The 25,284-nt window shown below is 38.9% G+C and overlaps 1 protein-coding gene, 1 non-coding gene and 1 pseudogene across 2 annotated transcripts in view; 2 read left to right on the top strand and 1 right to left on the bottom strand.

The window, feature by feature from the left end:
* Nucleotides 1-24,991, bottom strand: part of SCP2 (sterol carrier protein 2) — a 177,072-nt gene extending 152,081 nt beyond the window's left edge. The window contains exon 1 of the mRNA XM_077149616.1: nucleotides 24,858-24,991. Within this exon, the coding sequence (XP_077005731.1) occupies nucleotides 24,858-24,908 (51 nt within the window). The 5' untranslated portion in view covers nucleotides 24,909-24,991. The remainder of the gene's footprint in view (nucleotides 1-24,857) is intronic.
* LOC143675152 (U6 spliceosomal RNA) lies at nucleotides 4,478-4,584 on the top strand. The gene has a single exon (XR_013171396.1). It is a non-coding gene; the product is annotated as a U6 spliceosomal RNA (small nuclear RNA).
* On the top strand, nucleotides 15,638-16,894 carry LOC143654410 (ubiquitin-conjugating enzyme E2 N pseudogene; annotated as a pseudogene).
* Nucleotides 24,992-25,284: the final 293 nt, after the last annotated feature.

The following is a 25,284-nucleotide window of genomic DNA, read 5'->3' on the forward strand; positions in this document are numbered from 1 at the left end:
CAATTCCCAACCCAAAATTTACATTGTTAACCTTCCTCCAGCCTTCCCCAAGGAGACCTATGGCCTTTTACCAGGATGACTGTGCATTGGGGAGAAGGAAATGATCAAATTTGGGGGGGGATTATTAGACACTGGCTCAGAAGTGACACTGATTCCAGAAGACCCAAAACGTCACTCTGGTCCACCAGTCAGAGTAGGTGCTCATGGAGGTCAGGTGATTGATGGGGTTTTAGCGCAGGTGTTTCACAGTGGGTCCACTGGGTCCCCAGACCCATTCTGTGTTCATTTCCCCAGTTCCAGAATGCTTAATTGGAATCGACATACTCAGCAACTGGCAGAATCCCCACAGTGGTTCTCTGGCTCATGGAGTGAGGACTATTGTAGTAAGGAAAGGCCAAGTGGAAGCCACTAGAACTGCCCCTACCTAGAAAAATAGTGAATCAAAGGCACTACTGTGGGTGGGCCATGGTGGCTCAGCAGGCAGAGTTCTCACCTGCCATGCCAGAAACTCGGGTTCGATTCCTGGTGCCTGCCCATGTCAAAAAAAAAAGGAAAAAAGCACCACAGTATTCCTAGAGGGATTGCAGAGATTAGTGCCGCTCTTAAGGACTTGAAAGATGCAGAGGTAGTGACTCCCACCACATCCCCATTCAACTCTCTTATTTGGCCTGTGCAGAAAACAGATGGGACTTGGAGGATAATAGTGAATTATCGTAAACTTAAAGCAGGTGGTAACTCCCAATTGCAGGTGCTGTTCCAGATGTGGTATCACTACTTGGGCAAATCAACACATCACCTGGCACCTGGTATGAAGCTATTGATCTCGCAAATGCTTTTTTTCTTGTCAGTAAGGACTACCAGAAACAGTTTGCATTCAACTGGCTAAGACAAAACATACTTTCACTGTCCTGCTTCAGGGGTATATCAACTCTCCAGCCTTATGTCACAATCTTGTCTGCAGGGAACTTGATCATTTCTCCCTCCCACAAGACATGACATTGGTCCATTATGTTGATGATATCATGTTGATTGGATCTAGACAGCAAGAAGTAGCAACTATTCTAGACTTATTGGTAAGGCATTTACATGTCAGAGGCTGGGAAATAAATCTAAAAAAAAATAAATCTAATAAAAATAGAAGAGGCCTTCTATCTCAGTGAAATTTCTAGGTGTCCAGTGATGTGGGTATGTTGAGATATCCCTTCTAAGGTCTAAGCTGTTGCATCTGGCCCCTCCTATGACCAAAAAGGAGCAGTGCACCTGGTTGTTCATTTTGCTTGAAAGGAGAACTGGCCAGAGGTGTATTTGTATACTGACTCATGAGCTGGTTTGGCTGGATGGTCAGGAGGGGCAGTGATTGGTTTTAACTGGAATAGACACATATTCTAGATATGGGTTTGCCTTCCCTGCATGCAATGCTTCTGCAAAAACTACCATCTGTGGGCTTAAAGAATGCCTTATCCACCATCATAGTATTTCACACAGCCTTGCTTCTAATCAAGGAACCCATTTCACAGCAAATGAATTGCAGGAATGGGTATATGCTCATGGAATTCTCTGGTCTTATCATGTTCCCCATCACCCAGAGGTGGCTGGGTTGATAGAATGGTGGAATGGCCTTTTGAAAACCTAATTATAGTGCCAGCTAGGTGGTAATACCTTGTAGGGCTGGTGCAATGTTCTCCAGGAGGCTGTATATACTCTGAATCAATGTTCACTCTATAGTACTGTTTCTCCCATAGCCAGAATTCACGGGTCCAGGAATCAAGGGGTGGAAATGGGAGTGGCAGCATTCACTGTCACCTCTAGTGATCCACTAGGAAATTTTTGTTCCCTTTCCCTGAAACCTTAAGCTCTGATAGTCTACAGGTCTTAATTCTAAAAGGAGGATTCTCCTACCAGGAGACACAACGATTCCACTGAATTGGAAGTTAACATTGACACCGGGCCACTTTGGGCTTCTCATGCCACTGAATCAACAGGCACAAAACAGGATTACTGTTCTGTCTGGGGTAACTGAGCCTGACTATCAAGGGGGAATAGGACTGCAACTACACAATGGAGACAAAGCAGAGTTTTCCTGGAATACAGAAGATCCCCTAGGATGTCTCATAGTACTACCATGCCCTGTGATTGAAATCAATGGAAAACTGCACAACCCCATCCAGGCAGGACTACTAATGGCCCAGAAACTTCAAGAATGAAGATCTGGGTCACCCCACCTGGCAAAGAACCATGGTCAGCTATAATATTTGCTGAGTTTAAAGGGAACATGGAATGGGTACTAGAAGAAGGTAGTTATTATGAACTATGACCGCATGACCACTTACAGAAACGAGGACTGTGACTGTATTTCCTCCCTGTTTTGTTATGAATACGTTTGCATTTGTACATAAGCAAATATCTTGTTTTCCTCTTATCATATGATTTAAATTGTATCATTCATATTATAGTATTTAAATCATAGGATATGATGTTTAAGAGTGAATGTTACTTAAGGACTTGCACCCTATTCTAGAGAGATGTAGTGCATTTCCAGCTGTATGCGGGATAGCTGACTACTGTTAGGCAAAACGTATGTCTGTTATTGTATTCTATGTGGAAACTAAGCATGTTTCAAAGTAGTGTGTATAGCTGCCAAGATGACAAGGGGTGGACTGTGATGGTCAGGTTCTGGTGTCAACTTGGCCAAGTGATAAAGCCCAGCTGTCTGGTCAGGCAAGCAACAGCCTAACCATTGCTGCAAGGGTATTTTGTGGCTGGCTGATAAACTGGAAGGCTGGTGTATTAAATCATCAGTTCAGTTCACTGCATCTGTGGCTGATTACATCTGCAATCAACTAGGGTGTGTCTCCCACAACAAGATAATCCAATCATCTGAAGGCTTTTAAGGAAGAAGAGAGACTCTTTTACTGCTTCTTCAGCCAGCATGCCTCTCCTGTGGAATTCATCCAGACTCTTCATCAGAGCCACCAGCTTCATACCACCCTGCAGATTTTGGACTCTTCCATTCCAACAGTTGCATGAGATACCTTTATAAATCTCATATTTACAAATCTCTCCTGTTGGTTTTATTTCTCTAGAGAATCCTAAGATAGCGGCAAAAAACATCTATAGAACTGAACCAAAACAGAACTTTTAACATGTGTTTCTATCTCTAATCCACCCAAACTCTTCTCCATAATTCCTGAATTAGGGAATCCTGCATAATTCCCTAATTCAGCATCCAAAAAAACCACCCATTTCCCCCACCCCACTTACTCTTCATTCATTAGCTATAATCTGAGTATTTACAGAGGGCCCTTACTAAGTAGAACTATGCTAAGTCCCCAATAAATAACAAATATCTACTAATGATTATATTATCATCTGTATAGTAAAATGGCTGTAATTGTCCATTTCTTACTGAAATCAAGGCAATTTTTAAAAGGTTAGTCAAATAAACAAACACTTGCAGCCTTACTGCTTCAAAATTAAAAGCAGTAGAAGGATTAAGTGTTTCTGGATAAGATGGTGGAGTATAGAGCTTCAGGACTCAGTTCCTTCTCCAGGATAGCTAGTAAACAACCAGGAACTAATTAAAACAACAGTTTTGGGGGCTCTGGAAGCCAAAAGAGCACTATCCACCATCCAGAGGAGAGCGGAAGGAAGAGACTGATAAACTGTTGTGAAGAACTCAACAGAGGCTGATACCCATCCCCCACTAACATGGCAGGTGGCCCGAGGATCCAGTCTCTGACTGAAAATAGAAGTCCTCTTCCCCCAAAACAGGGGAAGGGGGAGGGCAAGGTAAAGGACAGACTGCAGCTATTGAATTCAATATGAATGCTGGGAATGCTGGGGCCCAGCTCTGAGGGCAGCTACAGTTTCAACTAGTCCAGGACAAAAACCAGCCTCAGCACCTATTTCAACCCTGCCCCCAACAAGGGTAGAAATGAGGGTAATTTAGAGACACAGTGCCATCATGTAGCCACAAATAATAGTGTGCTGAAAGGCAGCTCTTCCCCAAGAATGGAGTGGGGGTGGGAGAGCACAGCTGAGCACCCATCATGGCTTCTGATTAGCAAATTAGAATTGGTGGGTCCTGGCTCTATGCTAGGTTTCAACCCACCCCCAGACAAAAGCAGCTGTCAGCCTCTATTTCAACCCCACTCCAAAAAATGGTAGAGTCAGTTGAGACTTGAAGGCACAGTACCACCTTAGGACTGTGGAGAACAGCTGGCTGAAGAGTGCCATCTGCCAGGTAAGCCAGGAAAGCACAGATTTGGGAAGCCATCAAAGAGAAGTTTGGGGTCCTTCTGAGTTTCCTCCCCAGGGCACTTTGGAACCAATTTATACCACGTTTGTGGATTCCTGGTCCTGTTTTGACTGGGATATACTGACTTTACTCACCAAGGTGACCCTTGTCCTAGAATATGCCCTCCAGGCAAATGCAGTTAGAAACAATAAAAGGAGTGTTAGAAAACTATTAAATAGAGTGCTAGCTTCAGTAGCACATATACTAAAATTGGAACGATACAGAGAAGATTAGCATGGCCCCTGCACAAGGATGACATACAAATTCGTGAAGCATTCCATATATTAAAAAGAAAAAAGAAAAAACAAATAGATCAGATCAACATTACCAGAGAAGGAAGAGGGGAAAGGAAGCTTTCTCCTGGGAGTGAAACAAATGCACAGATAATGCAATCTCAAAAATGGTACCATATAGTCTGGACAAGAATCACATAATAAGAGCTGACAATTTCTGATAAGTTAAAATCAACCTTTTCTAAAGATCTATAATAAATTGAATAAAGTGTCAAAGAAGTGTCTTAGCAAAAAAGCCAATCAATAAGAAAACCCTAGCCTAGAGAGAGAAACTGACCTCCAGAATAAACTCATCAAGATAATCAGATGCCTACACATCAGCAAAAAATTTTACATACCACTAAGAAACAGAAAGATATGGCCTGGTCATAGGAATAAATTAAAACTTCAGAGGAGACACAGAATTTGGAACTAATCAACAATGTTCAAACAAATCTCCTAAATCAATTTAACATGATGAAAGAAAATACAGCTAAATAAATAAGAAAACAATGTGTGTGGGGACAACCAAATCACTAGGCTGAGCCCCCAATCTTGGGGTTTGTCTCTATGAAATTTATCCCCACAAAAGATAGGTAGGCTAAGCCTATTTAAAATTAGGCCTAAGAGTCACCCCAGGAAACCTCTTTTGTTTCTCAGATGTGGCCTCTCTCTCTCAGCCAACACAACAAGTAAACTCACTGCCCTCCCCTTCTCTATGTCGGACATGACTCCCAGGGGTGTAAACCTTCCTGCAACATGGAACAAAAAAACCTAGAATGAGCTGGGACTCAGCATCAAGGGATTAAGAAAACCTTCTCAACCGAAAGGGAGAAGAGAGAAATGAGACAAAATAAAGAATCTGTGGCTGAGAGATTTCAAACAGAGTTGAGAGGTTATCCTGGATGTTATTCTTACACATTATATAGATATCCCCTTTTTAGTTTATGGTGTATTTGAGTGGCTAGAGGGAAGTATCTGTAACTGTAGAGCTGTGTTCCAATAGCCATGTCTTTTGAAGATGATTGTATAATGAAACAGCTTTTGCAATGTGACTATGTGATTTTGAAATTGCGTCTGATGCTCCTTTTACCTTCGGTATGGACAGACAAGTAAAAAATATGGATAATAAATAAATAAATAATAGGGGAAACAAAGGTTAAAATAAATTGAGTAAACTGAAATACTAGTGATCAATGTAAGGGAGTGGTAAGGGGATGGCATATATAAATTTTTTTGTTTTGTTTTGTTTCCCAGGCACTGGGAATCAAACCCAGGTCTCCAGCATGGCAGGCAAGAATTCTGCCACTGAGCTACCATAGTACCACCCCAATTTTTTCTTTTTTCTCTTTTGCTGGAAAGATGGAAATGCTAAAAAAAAAAAAATGATCACGGTGATGAATACACAACTATGTGATGATATTGTGAGCCATTGATTGTAACCATGTCAAGAATGTTTGTATGTCAAGAATATTTGTATTTCAAAAAAAAGACAATGTGTGAGCCCAAAGAATTTGAAAACATAAAAAGAAACACAACAAAAATTATGGTAATGGAAGACAGAACAGAAGAGATTAAATATACACTAGAGGCATAAAGCGGCAGATGGGGACAGGCAGAAAAAAGAATCTGCAAGACTACAGGACAGTTGAAATCTTACAGACAGAAGTTATTAAAAGAATGGAAAAATTTGAGCAAGGTCTCAGGGATTTGAATGACAGCACAAAGTGCAAAAACACATGTATTATGGGTGTCCCAGAAGGGGAAGAGAAGGGAAAGGGGGAAGAAAGACTATCTGAGGAAATAACAGCAGAAAATTTCCCAGCTTTTATGAAGGACATAAATATACATGTTCAAGAAGCAGAATGTTTTCCAGACAATAAACCCTAATAGACCAACTCCAAGACACATACTAATCAGAATGTCCAATGCCAAAGATAAGGAAAGAATCCTGAAAGCAGCCAGAAAAAAGTGATTCATCACATGCAAGGGAAACACAATAAGGTTAAGTGCCAATTTCTCATCAGAAACCATGGGGGCAAGAAGGCAGAAGATGATATACTTAAGGTATGAAAGACAAAAACTGCCTGCCAGCCAAGAATTGTTTATTCAGAAAAACTGTCATTCAAAACTTATCGGGAGTTTAAAATATTCACAAATAAACAGAAACTGAGAAAGTCTGTCAACAGGAGATCTCCCCTACAAGAAATACTAAAGGAAGTTCTGCTGGCTGAAAGGACAAAGAGGTTTGGAGGAGAGTGTAGAAATGAAGATTATTAGTAAAGGTAAAAAGAGAGACAAAAATAAGACATGACATATAAAAACCAAAGGAAAACACAGGTGAAGTAAGTACTGCCTATACAGTAAAATCACTGAATGTTAATGGACTAAACTCCCCAATCAAAAGACAAAGATTGGCAGAATGGATTAAAAATATATAACCATCTATATGCGGTCTACAAAAGATTCACCTTAAACCTAAGGACACAAATAGGCTGAAAGTAAAAGACTGGATGAAGATATTCCATGCAAACAGTAACCAAAAAAGAGCTAGAGTGGCTATACTACTATTGGACAAAATAGATTTTAAATGCAAAGCTGTTATATGAGACAAAGAAGGACATTATATACTAATAAAAGCAGCAATCCATGAGGAAATAACAGTCATAAGTATGTATAAACCTAACCACGGTGCCCCAAAATGCAGGGGGAAAACACAGGCAATACAGAAGTCAAAAATAGATGTCTCCACAAGAAGAATAAAGAGACTTCAACATACCACTCTCATTAATAGAACACCTAGACAGAGGATCAATGGGAAACAGAGAACTTGAATAATATGATAAATGAACTAGATCTAACAGATATGTACAGAACACTGCACACCAAAACAGCAGGATATACATTCTTCTCAAGTGCTCATGAATTATTCTCCAGGACAGACCACATAATGGGTCACAAAATAAGTTGAGACTTAAATTTTAAAAGATTGAAATTATACAAAGCAATCCCTTTGCTCATAATGGAATAAAGCTGTAACAGGAAGAGAACTGGAAATTTCCCAAATATATGGAGGTCAAACAACATGCTCTTAAATAATCAATGGGTCACAGAAGAAATAACAACAGAAATCAATAAATATCTGGAGAGGAATGAAAACAAGAACACAACATATCAAAACTTAGGGGATGCAATGAAAGCAGTACTGAGAGGGAAATTTATAGCCCCAAATGCCTACATTTAAAAAGAAGAAAGAGCTAAAATCAAAGACTTAACTGTACACCTTAAAGGAACTTAAAAAAAAAAAAGAAAGAAAAGAAAACTAATCCCAAAACAAACAGAAGGAAAGAAATAATAAAGAGTAGAGCAGAAATAAATGAAACTGAGAATAAAAAAAACAAGAGAGATTCAACAAAAGCAAAAATTGGTTCTAAACTAAAAATCATGGAACTGTAACCCATACCAAACTAAAATCTGTTCTATAACTACTTGTTAAAATGTACTTGGAAGTTTACTGCTTTTTTGTAAATATGCAATATTTCACAATAAAAAAAAGTTTAAAAAAACTTGGTTCTTTGAGAAGGTCAATAAAATTGACAAACCCTTAGCTAGACTGACAAGGAAAAAAAGAGAAAAGATACAAGTATGAGAGGGAGAACACAGAAATAAAAAGGATTATAAGAGGATACTATGAACAATGGTATCATGGTCACATTCATGTGTCATCTTGGCCAGGTGGTGGTGCCTGGTTGTCTGGTCCAGCACGCGCTGCCCAGTCTGTTGCTGTGAGGGCATTTCATGGACTTAAATCATGACCACATTGACTGCATCCACAGCTGACTGCATTTGCAACCAGCTAAAGGGAGTGTCTTCTGCCATAAGTGATGCTTAATCTAATCACCGGAAGGCTTTTAAGGAGGATTTAGAAGATACAATCACACTTCCTGCTTCAGCTAGTCAGCTTCTGCTGAGAGTTCACTGAGGACCTTCATTGGAGCTACCAGCTTGTGGCCTGCCCTACAGACCTTGGATTCTACATCCCCAAGGTTGCGTGAGATATTTTTATAAATTTTATAAAAATATCCTGCTGATTCTGTTTCTCTAGAAAACCCTGGCTAATACAATGTATGCCAACAAATTAGACAACTTAGATGTAATGGACAAATTCCTAGAAACACACAAACAACCTATGCTAACTCTGGAAGAAATAGAAAACCACAACAGATGAATTCAAGTAAAGAGATTGAATTGATCATCAGAAATTTCCCAGCCAAAAAAAAAGCCCAGAACCAGACGGCTTCACAACTGAATTCTATCAAGCATTCCCAGAAGAATTAATACCAATCTGGCTCAAACTCGTTATGTTAATATAAATACATTTTGTAAGGAAAAATAACTATAGTTGCCAAAGAAGAAAGGGAAAAAGAGCAGTACTGCTTTGCATTTCTACATTCTCTTAATCCTGGCTTAATAGGAGATGACTTCTCACATCTGACTCTTCAATCTTTGACATTATAGTGTTTTAGCTGAAGTCTATGAATTAAATCTGATCTCACATAGATACGTAGTTGGAAAGGGAGGAATATTTTAATAGCTTTTCAGATAATACAGATATAACATACTGAAACTTGGCAAGTGGTCTTTAAGGTTAATTGCAATGTGGAATTTAAAACCTTATCAATGTATTGTTAATTATCATGGTTTGTCAAACCCCAACCAAAACCATTCCTGTTAACCCTAAAGAATACCTAGGGCTCTATCTGAGATTGTACAAAAGTTTCACATTCTAAGATTACTTTCCAGAAACCTACAAAATCCAGATAGTTTCCTAGGCCAAATAAGTCCTGAAATCCAGAAGGGTCAGCCTCTTCAAGAACATTAACTAGTTCCACCCCCTATTCCATATTATCGACAGCCCTTTCCAACATGAAAAAGTTAGAATGGGTATAGCCCAAATACCCATAAGGACTGAGAGAAGGATCAAAGAAGGAGGAGGAGTTATAACAGAGAAGAAAGGATTTAACAAATGAGTATGACTGCTGAATCATTACACTGATATTTCTTTTACTCTTCAGTGTCCTGGAGCAGTTAGAAGGAAAAACTTAAAATTGTGGAACAGTAACCCATACCAAACCCTGAAATCTGTTCTATAACTACTTTTTACAACATACTTTGAAATTTATTGCTTTTTTGTATATGTTCCACAATTTTAAAATGTTTTTAAAATGTAATTATAAAAACAAACTTTTCAGTGAACTTTTTGTACTTTGTTACATTAAAATACTTTAAATCTACTAAAATTTTGCACTGTGAATGGATCTTTTACCCATGCTTAATTTTAGAACATTATCCATTGGTCATATGGAAAATAGTGGTTCCTTGAGTTATGCAGCACGATCACATTTTGACACACTTTATTATATAAAATCCAAAATCTCACCTTTGTTAGTATCACCCCACATCTCATCAAAGAAAAAAATGTTAAGTCGTGAAAAGCTATAAAGCAGAAAAAACTTTTCTGAAATGCTAATTTTCCATTTTCAAAGCTCAAATTTTATCATTGGCAACATGTATTGTGAGTTGTTTTCTTGAAGTGACAGGTTGGTTATCTTCATTCATTTCTGAGAAAATGGCTGCCACATCCCCAAGTCTGAATAACCTTAGTTTGTCTACCAGTTATTCTCTCAAGTAAAACTGGTTTTTTTGTGAAAAAGACAGCTGGTTCTTCAACTCACAATGCAAACACCACGCAATTGCTTTTTCTCCAAACAACCACCCTACTTCAGCATGCAGAAATGCTTTATGAGTACTTCCCATTTCATCATATAGTATATTTAAAAGACATTCTCAAGAGTTCAGATTTAATAAAGTTAATCATTGCTTTCTGCTTCATCAAGGACAATATAAAATGAAATTGGCCTTTTTTTTTTTCCTGTGAGGAAATGAACGCACAAAGAACACGATGACTACTGGTGCCTACATTTAGTCATATATTTTATCCCACATTATACACATAATAATCTCAGAATAATAATAAACACTAACACTGAATACAGTAACATAATTACAGTTTTTTAAATTTGAATAACTGCCTCATTTTTCATCTGCTTACTTTTTATATACCTATCTCCAATGCTACACTCTAATCTCTAAATCTATCTAAAAGTTATGGTCAAAAATTATTTTTTCCCAGAGACTCCCTTTGGAACAATCCATGTACCTATTCCAAACAAGACTGGCTTGCTGTGTAAGCCCTTGCATAACTGCCATCCTGAGATTTTCTTTTTGGTTCTATATTGAATTCACTATTTCTAAGGTCCAGTGTCTCCTTCCTAGCTTTATACCACCATTTTAGTGTCCACACTTTCTAGTTAACTTCTTAAAAAGGGATGTGTGAAAGATAAATTTTTCAAAAAAATTTTTTCTATCCCCAAATCTGAATTAATTTGCATTTATTAGGAAATAAATTTGAGTTTATTAGGAAATATCATCTAGGATAAAACATTTTACTCAAAATTTTGAAAGCATTGTTCAGTCTTTCAGCTTCCAAGGGTGATGCTCAGAAATCCAATGCTATTCTGATTCCACAGTCTTTATATATGACTTGTCACATAAACGGATCCTTTTGATTTGGTTTGTAACTTCTTTTTACTATATAATTCAAAAGGCAAACGCAAAAAATACCATTATAAATCTATGTTAATGGACAAAAAATGTATAAATATCTTATCTGTGACAATGACAATATAAAAGAGGAGGGTATGATAGTTGGGTTCAGATGTCAACTTGGCCAGGTGATGGTATGCAGTTGTCTGGTCAGGCAAGCACTGGCCTGTTACTGCAAAGACATTTTGTGGCTGGTTGATAAACCAGAAGGCTGGTGTATAAAATCACCAGTCAGTTGACTGCATATGTGACTGATTACATTTACGACCAACTAAGGCTGTATCTTCCACAAATGAGAGAATCCAATCAGTTGGATTTGATCCAGTCAGGTGAAGACTTTTAAGGGAGGAGACAGAATTTTCATTTCCTCAGCCAGCGAGCCTCTCCCGTGGAGTTCGCTGACACCCTCCACCAGAGTTGTCAGCATCACAGCCTGTCCTATGGATTCTGGACTCTTGCGTTCCCACAGTTGCATGAGACACCTTTATAAATCTCATATTTACAGATACCTCCTGTTAGTTCTCTATAGAACCTGGACTAATACAGAGGGCTTGAGAGGTATAGGGACAGTAAGTTTGTATACTATTGAAACTAAGTGGGGTATTATTCAAATGAGGTAGTTGTAAGTTTCAAATGTTAAGTGCAATTGCTGAGGTGGTTCAGTGGTAGAATACTCGCCTTCCATGCAGGAGTTCTGGGTTCGATTTTCAAACCATATACCCCGTGTACCCCCCCAAAAAAAGGAAGGAAGGCAATCAAAAATGGTACACTACAAAGAAGTCACTGAAATACAAAACAGGGTAACAGAGGACCTGATGAAGTAAAAAACATAGAAGACATTTAGAAAACAAAGAAATTAGTTATAGAAATAAGTACTTCCTTATCAATAATTAATTTAAGTGTAATTGCATAACTCTTCTATTAAAAGGCAAAAATGGTAGACTGGATGAAAAAACATGGTCCACCTATAAGATGTCTACAAGCGACATACTTTAAATACAATGAGATTAAAAAAAGAAAACAAAAAACTTTTAGCCAGACTGATAAAGAAAAAGAGAGGACATAGCTAAAATCAGAAATGAAAAAGGGGACATTAATACCAATTTCAAAGAAACAAAAAGGATAATAAGAGGAAAATACTATGAACAACTGTATGCACCAAAATTAGACAGCCTATAGGAAATGGACAAATTCCTAAAAATTCACAAACTACTTACATTGGCCCAAGAAGAAATACAAGATCTCAACAGAATAACCAGGAAAAGGTTTGAATCAGTGTGATAGTTTGAGGCTGTATGTATTCCAGAAAAGATCATGTTCCTAAATTTAATCCACTCCTGTGGGTGCAGACCTACTGTGGATGGAACGTTTTGATTAGGTTATTTTAATTGAAATGCAACCCACCTCATTCAAAGTGAGTCTGAATCCTCTTACTAGAGTCTTTCATAAAGTGGACAAAAGATAGAAAAAAAGCCCAAGAGAAGTTTAAAGAGGAGGCCCAGAGAAACTTAAGAAAGACAGAAGCTGTTATGGTTAGGGACAGGTGTCAACTTGGCCAAGTTGTGGTACCTGTTCATCTGATTGGGCAAGCGTTGGCCTGTCTGTTGCAATGAGGACATTTCATAGGATTAGGTCATGATCACGTTAGCTACATCCACAGCTGATTCCATTTGTAATCAGCCAAAGGGGAGTGTCTTCTGCAATTAGTGATGCTAAATGCAATCATGGGAAGCCTTTTAAGGAGGACTCAGAGGAGACAGGTTGCATTCCTGCTTTGGCTGGCGAGCCTCTCCTGTGGAGTTCATCCAGGCCATCCATTGGAGTCATCGGCTTCGCAGCCTGCCCTGTGGATTTTGGACTCTGCGTTCCTACGGTCACGTGAGACACTTTTATAAATTTTATATTTGCAAGTGTTCCCTGTTGATTCTGTTTCTCTAGAGAACCCTAACTAATACAGAAGCTAAAAGAGAGAAACATGTGGAAGCTCAGAGAGGAAGCCACTGAACCAGAAGCTGAAAGCAACGAAACCTGGGCGAGACCAGCAGATTGAGTTACCATGTGACAGTGGTGCCCCAGATTGCCAGCAGCCTTTCCTCAGGTAGAAGACATAGTCCTGTTGATGCCTTAATTTGAATATTTTCATGGCTTTAGAACTGTAAACTTGTAAATACCTATCGTTAAAAGCCAGTCCATTTCTGGTATATTGCACTTCGTCAGCTTTGGCAAACCAAAGCAATCAGTAATCAAAACATTCCCAACAAAAAAAAGCCCAGGACCAGAAGGCTTCAGTAATAATTACCAAACATTCCAAAAAGCATTAACACCAATCCTCCTCAAACTTTTCTAAAAATTGAAGAGAGAACACTCCCCAATTTTTTCCATGAGGCCAACATCACCCTAATACCAAAGTCAGACAGATATCACAAGAAAATTACAGACCAATATCCCTCATGAATATGATACAAAAATATTCAACAAAATACCAGCAAACTGAATCCAATAGCTCATTAAAATAATTATGCAACACGATCAAGTGGGATTCATCACAGGAACACAAGGTGGTTCAAGGTGAGGAAATCAATGTATGTAATACACCATATTAAAAGGACAATGTGAAAAAGCCACATGATCATTTCAATTCCTGCAAAAAAAGGCATTTGAGACATTCCAGCACCTCTTCTTGACAAAAATATTTAGAAAACTAGGAATAAAAGGAAACATCCTCAGTGTGATCGAGGGCATATATGAAAAACCACTGCTAACCTTATATTCAATGGTGAAAGACTGAATCCTTTCACTCTAAGCTCAGAAACAAGACAAGGATGCTGACTTGTCATCACCATTATTCAACATTGTACTATAAATTGGAGACAGAGCAATTATGCAAAAAAAAGAAACAGAAGGAATCCAAACTGGAAAAGAAGTAAAACATTTCCTATTTGTAGATGACTGGATCCTATATATAGAAAGCACTGAAAAATCCACAACAAAGCTCCTAGAGCTAATAAACAAATTCAATAACATGGTGGGATATAAGATAACACAAAAATTAGCACTGTTTCTATACATTAATAATGAACAATCAGAGAAGAAAATTTTTAAAAATCCATTTACAATAGCAACTAAAAGAATCAAATATCTAGGAATAAATTTAGCCAAGGATGTAAAGGACTTGTACACAAAGAACTACAAAAAATTGCTGAAATACATTAAAGATGACCCAAATAAATGGAAGAACATCCCATGCTCATGAATTAGAAGACTAAATATTGTTAAGATGTCAATTCTATTCTAAGTAATTTACAGAGTCAATGCAATCCTGAACAAAATTTTTAACAACCTTCTATGCAGAAATGGGAAAGGCAATCATTAATTTCATATGGAAGGGTAAAGGGCTCTGAATAATGAAAACCATTTTGAAAACAAGGAACAATGTTGGCAGACTCACCTTCCCTATCTTAAAATTTATTACAAAGCTACAATAATCAAAATGGCATGGTACTGCACAAGGACGGAAATAAAGCCGTGCAATTGATTTGAGAATTCATAAATAAGCCATTATATACATGGCCGATTGGTTTTTCACAAGTGTTCCAAGTCTACTCAAAGAGGAAAGAACAGTTTCTTCAATAAATGGTACTGAGAAAAATGGATAATAATGGCAGAAGAACGAAGGTGGCTCCATACCTCATACCATATAAACAAATTAACTCAAGATAGATCAAAGACCTAAATATAAGAATCGAAACAATAAAACTCCTCAAAGAAAACACTAGGAAATATCTTTAGGACCTTCTGATAGGTTATGGTTTCTTAGGCTTTACACCATAAGCACAAGCAACAAAGTTAAATATAGATAAACAAGAATTCAACAAAATGAAAAACTTGTGTACATCAAAGGACTTCATAAAGAAATTTAAAAGACAACCTATAAAATGGTAGAAAATATTTGGAAACTCTGGTGGTTTGAAGCTGTATGTACTCTAATGTACTAGTTTGAAAGGATTTATATACCCAAGAAAAGCCATGTTTTAATCCTAGTCAATCTTGTGGGAGCAACCATTTCTTCTAATCCCTATTCAGCACTATATGTTGGAAGCTTGATTAGGTTATCCCCAAGGAGATATGACTCAATTAACTGTGGGTATTAAGCTTGGGTCTTGATTAGTTTACTGGAATCTTATAAAAGAGGAGACATTTTGAAGAGAGTTCCTTTTGAGAACAAGGAAAGAGCCACAGAACCACAACAGAATGACGGAAGCATTTTGGAGAAAGCTTTAGAAGGACATGAGAACCAGAGTCCACCAGGCAGCAACGTTTGGAGATGAAGGAGAAGGCCACCAGGGAACTTCATGAAGCAAGAGGCCTGGAGAGGAAGCTAACAGACGTCACCCTGATCACCATGTGCCTTTCCGGTGGAGAGAAAACGCTGAATTTCATAGGTCTTCTTGAACCAAGGTATTTTTCCCTAGATGCCTTAGATCAGACATTTCTATAGACTTGCTTTTGGACATTTCCATGGCCTTAGAACTATAAACTAGCAATTTATCAAATTCCCCTTTTTAAAAGCCATTCTAGTTCTGGTATATCACAATCCAGTAGCTAGCAAACTAGAACACCTAGAAAAACATGTTCTTAAAGTTAATCCATTCCCGTGGGTGTGAACCCATTTTAAGTCGGACCTTTTGATGAGGCTAATTCAGTTAAGGTGTGACCCACCTCAACCAGAATGGGTCTTAAGCCTATTACTGAAGTCCTTATAAGTGGAGTAAAATTCAGAGAGGGAGAGAGAAAGGCATAGGAAGCAAGAAGCAGAAATCAACAGAACCCAGAAGAAAAGGGACAGTCCAGGAGACGTCCCCATTGGGCCTTACCATGTAGCAAACTAAGGAGCAATGATCACTGGCATCCAGCGCCCGAACACCACAGTCTTCAGGGAGAAAGCATAACCTTCATGACGCCTTGATTTAGACTTTCCTTTAGCCTCAAAATCATAAACTAGTACATTCCCATTGTTTAACCTGACCATTTCATGGTAGTTGTTTGAGCAGCCTAGAAAACTAAAACAGAAACCATGTATCTGATAAGGGTTTAACATCCAGAATATATAAATAACTCCTACAACTCAACAACAAAAAGACAAAACAATTCAATTTAAAAATGGGCAAGACAAGCCCAGAGGCTGAACTCGGTATCTGACAAGGCGGCTGGGCTGCCCCGCAGGATTACCATTGAAACTCAGCGTTTGCTGGCAGGACCAGTTCCTGGCATTAAAGCAGAACCAGATGAGAGCAACGCTTGTTATTTTCATGTGGTCATTGCTGGCCCCCAAGATTCCTCCCTTGAGGAAGGGACTTTTAAAGTTGAACTATTTCTTCAAGAAGAATACCCAATGGCAGCCACTAAAGTACATTTCATGACCAAAATTTATCACCCTAACGTAGACAAGTTGGGAAGAATATGTTTAGATATTTTAAAAGATAAGTGGTCCCCAGCACTGCAGATTCTCACAGTTCTGCTAGCAATCTAGGCTTTGCTAAGTGTTCCCAATCCAGATGATCCATTAGCAAATACTGTAGCTGAGCAGTGGAAGACCAACGAAGCCCAAACCATAGAAACAGCTAGAGCATGTACTAGGCTATAGGCCATGAATATTTAAATCAATCTGATCATCCAGTGTGCATCACTTCTCCTGTTCTGCCAAGACTTCTTCCTTTTTTGTTTGCATTTAATGGACACAGTCTTAGAAACATTACAGAATAAAAGCCCAGACATCATCAGCCCTTTGGTGATTAAATCTACACTAGCAACTCTGTGTCTTCTCCTGATTCACTGTTGTAAAACACAAGCAGAGGCTAGACGTATCATCTGGATTGTTGCAAAACATTTAAAAGCAGTGGTTCCTCTCCTGCTTTTATTCATTTCCCCCATCATGGTTTAAGAATAAAGCACTGTGAATGAAGGTAGTAGTCAGGGTTAGCTGCAGGGGTGTGAGTGTTTTTCCTTATTTTTATTTTATAAGTTCCTTCTTCCCCTCCCACCCCTTTTCTGGTGATCTAATTAAATGCATTGGTTAAAAGCAGCTAACCAGTTGTTCTTTAGAATATGCCCTCTAGCCAAGTCTAACTTTATTTAGATGCGGTACATGGACAAGCTTGATTGTTTGATCCAAAACTAGAACATTAAACAAACATCACAGCCCTCACTAATAACATTGTGACTTTGCTGTCAAGTGTAGAATCCTCCATTCAAAAAAGAAGCTTGTGACCATTTTGTATAGCTTGTCTGAAAATTTCTGTAAATCTTATGTTTTAGTAAAATATTTTTTGTTATTCTACTTTGCTTTTGTATAGTTTATTTTACTGTGTTTATTTTCATTTTTCTAATGTGACAATCATGTTTTCTTTTAACTTTTTTTATTGTATAGTATAACATATATACAAAGCAAAGGAATAAAAAAGCAATGTTTTCAAAGCACTCTTTAAAAAGTGGTTACAGGATAGATCCCAGAGTTTGTCATGGGCTACCATACAATACTCTCTTATTTTTCCTTCTAGCTGCTCCAGAACATAGGAGGCTAGAGGGCTTAAATACTTCCTTATCATCACAATCAACCTTTTTTTTTCTTCTTTTTTTTTTGTGAACAAGAACATATATATATAAAAGCTATAAATTTCAAAGAACAGCACCACAATTAGTTGTAGAACATATTTCAGACTTTGACATGGTTTATAATTTCACAGTTTTAGGTTTTTACTTCTAGCTGCTCTAAGATACTGGAAACTAAAAGAGGTATCAATTTAATGACTCAGCATTCATATTAATTTATTGTTCCCATCTTCTATGTATAATTCCACCATCACCTTTGATCTTTCCATACCTCTCTTTGGGGTTGTTTGGGCTATGGCAATTCTAAAATTTTTATATTGGAAGGGTCTGTCACTAATATGGGGTAGGGAGATGGAATTATGTGATGTTCTGGAGAGGTTGGGCTAGGTTTCAGGACTTATCTGAACCAGGGACCCATCTGGAGATTACAGGTTTTTGGAAAGTTATTCTAGTGCATAGAACTCCTGCAGAACCTTATATATTGCCCTAGGTGTTCTTTAGGATTGGCTGGAATGGTCCTGGTTGGGGGTTGGTAGGTTATGACAAGTAGCAAGGTCTACCTGAAGCTTGCATAAGAGCAACCACCAGAATAGCCTCTTGATTCTATTTGAACTCTCTCTGCCACTGATACTTTATTAATTACACTTCTTTTCCCCCCTTTGGTCAGGATGGAATTGTTGATCCCACAGTGCCAGGTCTGGATTCATCCCTGGGAGTCCTCTCCCACATCGCCAGGGAGACTTTCACCCCTGGGTGTCATGTCCCATGTAGGGGGAAAGGCAATGATTTCACTTGCAGAGTTGGAGTTTAGAGAGAATGAGGCCACATCTGAGCAACAACAGAGGTCCTCCAGAAGTAACTCTTAGACATGTCTATATGTAGTCAATGTGACAATTGTTTTTAAAAATTAAAACTCTGATGGAACATTCTGTTTTGGTCTTCATCATCTGACAAATTGAAAGGCAAGAGGTAGATTTTGCCAATTTCTTTTCACTGTCACAAATTTGTGTGAAGCTATCACTGAATGGAGTATTTATCAGCTGGCCCTGAGCAGGCATAATGCATAAGTGTATGCATTTTTTCTTCCTAGAAATTTAAAGTAAAAGTAAATGTGCTTACATTTTATGATTAGTTAGAAGATCATTGGTCTCTTGTCACAGTGTTTGAAAATTACTGTACAGGAGAGTCACAACAAAGATGCAGTTGTGATCAATGTACAGGACTTTAACATGATGACCACACGTATCTGGTGTTTTGGTTATGACCTTTTTCTTAATTCTTGGTTGAAAACGTCATATGTGACCACTGGTGTGTGTTATTAAGAAAGACTGATGTGATAATCATTTGGGGTTTGCTGAGGCATTCATCAGTCTTGCTTATAGACCTGATAAGCAAATCTCAAGTAAACAGTTTGCGTAAGTGTCATTAGAAAAGGTTTCTTCAAACTTTGAGAACATTAGCTCCTCAGCCAGTGATTCCTGCTTTCATCCTTACAGTAATTGCCATGGGAGCTCTTTTATTCTTTAATTTGATATTCAGTAATTTTTTCTTCATTGAGTTTCTCCCTTTCCGTTCAAAACTGTACTTTCCCACCCCCTTCATATCTGATTCCTATTTCTTCTTATTTTTAAGTCATAAATATAGCTAGTAATAAGTATCAAATGTTAGCCTACAGGTTAGAACCTTTGAATCTTGGAGTTTAAGGTAAAGGCTATCGTAGCCTTTTTGAATTTTCCCCACTGTTATTCTTGTAACTTCTGGAGTTTATTCAGAATGTGGTATATTTTATTGTGCTCCTATGTAAGATGAAGAATTATGTATTAAAATTATATTTTCAACATAAAAAAATGGGCAAAATACTTGAATAAACATTTCACCAAAGAAGATAAACCAGTAGTCTAAAAGCACCTGAAAAGATGTTCAAAATCATAAGACATTAAGAAATTGCAAACCAAAACCACAATGAGATACCATCTAGACTACAGTTAATAGTATAATTATAATAACAATATTATTTTGTCAATTGTAACAAACATACCACAATAATGCAAAATTTTAATAGGGAAAACCAAGCATGAGGGGAAGGAAGATTGTTTGGGAATTCTGTACTTCTGTAAACCTACAAATGTTCTAATTTGGAAAAAAGAGAGAAAAAATGATCAACATCATTAGCTATAAGGAAAGTGCAATTCAAAGCCACAATGAGAAAGGACAAATATGGTATGGTCTCTTTTAGAAAATACTTATAAGAAAATTGGGGCCTAGACTGTAAGCTCTTACAGCAATCATATGTATTCCTGAGCTGTTTTAAGTATTAGTTCTAAATTCTGAGATATTGTGCTATGTGTATAACCCAGTATTTCCATGGAACTTGGGGTACCTGGTGACATCTAAGACTCAGAGTTGGAGTTTTACAGCTCTAAAAGTCAGTATTTCTACAGCAACTGTTAAAGATGTCAAAAAAGAAATCAGCCTTCAATTAGAGATAAGAATGAAGCAAATCTGGCTGGGACTATGGTAAATCAGAATATAGGGTAAAGGATGATATTGTCTGTATTTTAGAACTTCACCTTCTTTATGTGATCAAAGGAAGAGAGGTTTATAGTCCAAAACCTAGAGTTTTTATAGCACACAATCTAATTTAACCTGTCTGGCTAAGTTCAGTTAAACAACCTAAACACATGAAGCCTAGAACTGGGAACAAAGTCTTGCAATTCTGTACAGTTTAATGTAATACTGGAATACATTCCAGAATATGTTTGGCAAATAATTAGAAAGCATTGGCAAAGTCCTTTTAGGGATTGCAGAAAAAATATGCAGCTATTAAACCTTCCCACCTGGAAAATCCCAGATACTCTCTCAAACATTAAGGGACTCCCAAGTTAATAGGTCAAACCTTGATCTTATGGCAGCCTCTTATGAAGCTTATTTCTATAACAAAGAAGTTAAGCCTACCTATAATCATGCCTAAGAGTTACTTCCAAAGAACCTCTTTTGTTGCTCAGATGTGGGCTCTCTCTCTAAGCCAACTCAGCAGGTAAACTCACTGCCCTCCCTACTTTTGACTCCCAGAGGTGTAAATCTCCCAGGCAACGTGGGACAGAAATCCCAGGGATGAGCCAAGACCCAGCAACATGCGATTGAAAAAGTCTTCTTGACCAAAAGGGGGAAGAGAAAAATGAGACAAAATAGAGTTTCAGTGGCTGAGAGATTTCAAACAGAGTTGAAAAGTTATCCTGGAGGTTATTCTTATGCATTATATAGATAGCCCTTTTAGTTTATGGTGTATTCTAGACAGAAGTACCAGGAACTGCTGAACTGTATTCCAGTACCCTTGATTCTTGAAGATGAATGTATAAGATGGCGGCATCTGCTGGTTTTCTCGTGACTCTAAAAAAAGGACTCTCTCCAAAATGTTTCCTCTTTTAAAGCAACTCCACTTTCAATGGGTGGAGACACACCTCCATGGAAATCATCTAATCAAAAGTTACCACCCACAATTGGGCGAGTCACATCTCCATGGGAACAATCAAAATGTTCCCACCTAGCAATACTGAATGAGGATTAAAGGACATGGCTTTTTTGGGGTCCACCACAGATTCAAACCAGCACAACAGATGAGTAAACAATAAAAACAAAATAAATAAATAAATAATAAAGAGACGGATAAGGGGTAAAAAAAAAAAAAGGGTAGATGGCAATACTATTGGTCAATGAGAGAGAGAGTAAGGGGTATGGGATGTATGAATTTTTTATTTTTTCTTTTTATTTCTTTTACTGGTGTGTTCTAAAAATGATAATGGTGATGAACATACAACTATGTGCGGCTTGGGGCTTGCCTAGCCCGACCGCACTGGGGTCTCGTCCTCGGATGTGGTTCGGCCGGAGAGCGGCGTCAGCCGAGACCACGGGGCTCGAAGGTTTGGAGGGCGCGCGAGCACAATAAACCGAGACTAAAGAATAATAGCAGTAGTTTATTGCATAGGGCTCGCGGGACCTAGCTGGCTGGCAAGGCTTACAGGCTAAGACCCCGACAGGAGGAAACACAAAGAATATATAGGGCTGGTGAGGGGGAGTTAACAGAAGTGAAGAAACTTTGATGGGCAGCTGGTATGGTGTCGCGTAGGATGTGGATTGGCTAGGAGGTGTGTTGAATATTATAATGGGTGGTGAGGTGAGGAGTGTACATGGTCTAATGAAGAAGAGGTGAAAAGGTGGTGCGATATATGCTCAGGAGTTGCTAGGCAGGGGGTTAGAATAGCAAGGCTTGCAAGAACGAGAGATGTCTGGATATGTCAGGGCATGTTAAGGCAGATAAGAGGCAACAGTTACAAATATATGCAGCAACTATGTTATGATACTGTGAGCCACTGATTGTATACTTTGGATGGACTGCATATATGTGAAGATATCTTGATAAAATACATATATTTTTAAAAGTTACACATAGAATTTCCACCTACTCCAGCAATTTCACTCTCAGTCATATGCACAAAAGAATTGAAAACAGAAACTCAGATACTTCTATACCAATGTTCATAGCAGTATTACTCACAACAGACAGAAGGTGGAAACAACTGAAGTATCCATTAACAAATCAATGGATAAACAAAATATTGTATATACATACAATGGAATACTAGCAACAGCCTTACAGGTGAATGAAGTATTGGTGCATGGTACACATGGATAAATCCTGGAAACATCATGCTCAGTGAAAGCAGCTAAACATGAAAAGACAAATATTGCATGATTCTACTCACGAAATTCATGAGTTCACATTCGTGAACAGGCAAATTCATGGAGATAAAAGAAGATTAAAGGTTACTAGGTGCTGGTAGGAGGGAGCAACAAGGAGTTACTGCTTAATAGGTACAAAGGATTTGTCTGTGGTGATGAAAAATTGGGGAAATAAAAAGTGGTTATACATTAGGGACACCCAAATCAATAGGCCAAGCCCTTGATATTGAGGCTTACTCTTGTGAAGCTTATGTAGGTAGCACAGAAGCTTAGCCTACCTATAGGTATGCCTAAAAGTTAGTTCTGGAGGACTTCTTTTGTTGCTCAGATGTGGCCTTTCCCTCTTTAAGCCCAAATCTGCAAGCGAAATCATTGCCCTCCCCCCTACATGGGTCATGACATCCAGGTGTGAAAGTCTCCCTGGCAGTGTGGGAGATGACTCCCAAGGATGAGTCCAGACCTGGCACCATGGGATCAACAATTCCATCCCGAACAAAAGGGAAAAAAGAAGGGTAACTAATAAAGTATCAGTGGCTGAGAGAGTTCAAACAGAGTTGAGAGGCTACTCTGGAGGTCACTCTTACGCAAGCTTCAGTTAGACATTGCTTCCTATAATAACTTGCCAAACCCCAACCAAAACCATTCCAGGCAATCCTAAAGAACATCTAGGGCAATATATAAGATTCTACAAAGGTTCCATGCACTAGGGTAACTTTCCAGAAACCTTCAACCTCAGATGGGTCCCTGGACCAGGTAAGTCCTGAAACCTTGAGGCCCCAGCCTCTCCAGAACATCAGTTAGTTCCATCTACCTATCCCAAATTATTGAAAGTCCCTTCCAACATGAAAAAGTTAGAATGTGCATAGCCCAAACACAACTAAAGAGTGGGAAGAAGATCAAAGGTGATGGTGGAGTTATACAGAGAAGTTAGGGATTAACAAACAAACATGATTGCTGAATCATTAACTTGATATTTCTTTTAGTCTCCAGTATTTTAGAGCAGCTAAAAGCATAAAACCTAAAATTATGGAATCGTAACCCATACCAAACTCTGAAATCTGTTCTCCAACTAATTGTTGTGCTGTGCCTTAAAATTTATTGCTTTTTTGTATATATATATATGGTATTTTATATTGCAATGATAAAATATATATATATTTATTTCTTCTAGCCTCCAATATTCTGGAGCAGCTAGAAGGAAAAATCTGAGAGGACGGTACAGTAGCTCTTGACAAACTCTGGGATCTGTCCTGTAACTACTTGTTGAAGAGTGCTTTGAAAAGTATTGCTGTTTTCTTTCTTTGCTGTGTATATGTTATATTATGCACAAGAAATCAAGTTAAAAATTTTTAAAAACATGCAAAGAGAAAAAAGTGGTTATGGTTGCACAGCATTATGAATGTAATTAATGTCTTCAATTGTACACTTTAAAATGCTTAAAATAGAAAATTGCGTTTTATATGTTCCCACATTTTTCAAATCACAAATAATTCAACCAGGTCAAGAAAAATGACGGTCAGCGAGGACAAAAGCAAAGCAAAAGAGATATAGAACAGAGTGAGCAGAGAAACTAACGGTAGTTTGGCACTACTAACTGGAGTTAGTACAGTTTGCAAACTCCAGCCCAAGGACTTCTCTACAAAGGGCAAGCTAACACCCCTGCCCACAAAGGTGGGAAGGTGAGTGTAGGAGCCTATGGTCTCCTACAAGAAATATGAGTGTAGGAGACTCTGGCCTCCTGAATACTTGACGAATAGAAAGTTAGACCATAGAATCCAGGCAACCTGCCACCTGCGCCAAGACGCTGAGTACACCAACTACATTTCCTCCGCATCACACCTGCAACTGTTCTGGGTGAGTCCCCTTTAGGAAGTGCTCCTGGAGGTGCAGAACTGGTGACATTCACGACCTCCTTCCCTTCTGTGTTTGAGACAGCTCTCGCCTAGGTCTGAGCTCCAAATACTTTTGCACTCCCCTCAAAATGAAAGGAGATGAGGACTCTGAATTATCTCGGGACTCCTTTAGAAACCCTGACTCTTGAGAGAAAAGGGAAGGAGGAAGAGGAAACAGCAGTCGTAAAAACCCCGAAGTATCACGAAACTCTCACCCTTAAGACTCGACCTACACCCCGACCCACCCAATTCGCCACTCCGATATCCCACAGGCCAAGAAGCCGGTACTAGCAGGCAGGACGCCCCTGCGCCCTCTTTGCACAGACAGCGCCCGGCCCTGACACGACCCCCGCTTTCCTGTCACCTCAGGGCTCAGTTTACCTTGGTCATGCCAACCCCCACCACGAACACCCGGCGCAGGGGAACAAACATGGCTGGAAGCAGTTGAAAGGACCACACAAGCGATGCGGATCAGGACTCCGACTGACGGAAACCCGAGACGCACCAGATTCTTTTGGGCGGGGGCAGGGGCGGGGCCGGGCGGGGGAGCGGCAGTGGGGGGGCGGGGCGCGGGTATGGTGCGCGGCATTGGGAGGAGGGCCGGCGCATGCGCGCACGCCTTTATGGGCGGGAGTATTTCCTTGTCCTTTGTAGCGGAATCCTCGCGCTGGAATTCGCAATCAGGAGTTCCAGATGGAGTTTCCTTCGGCCGTCGATTTAAGGCTGTATTACCTGGTGTGACTCCCCATCTCTGGGCCTTGGGTTTAGGTTCTCTACGATGAGAGGGAGCGTAGCCTGGAGTAAGGCC

This window comes from Tamandua tetradactyla, chromosome 2, assembly GCF_023851605.1.
Source record: "Tamandua tetradactyla isolate mTamTet1 chromosome 2, mTamTet1.pri, whole genome shotgun sequence".
NCBI lineage: Eukaryota > Metazoa > Chordata > Mammalia > Pilosa > Myrmecophagidae > Tamandua > Tamandua tetradactyla.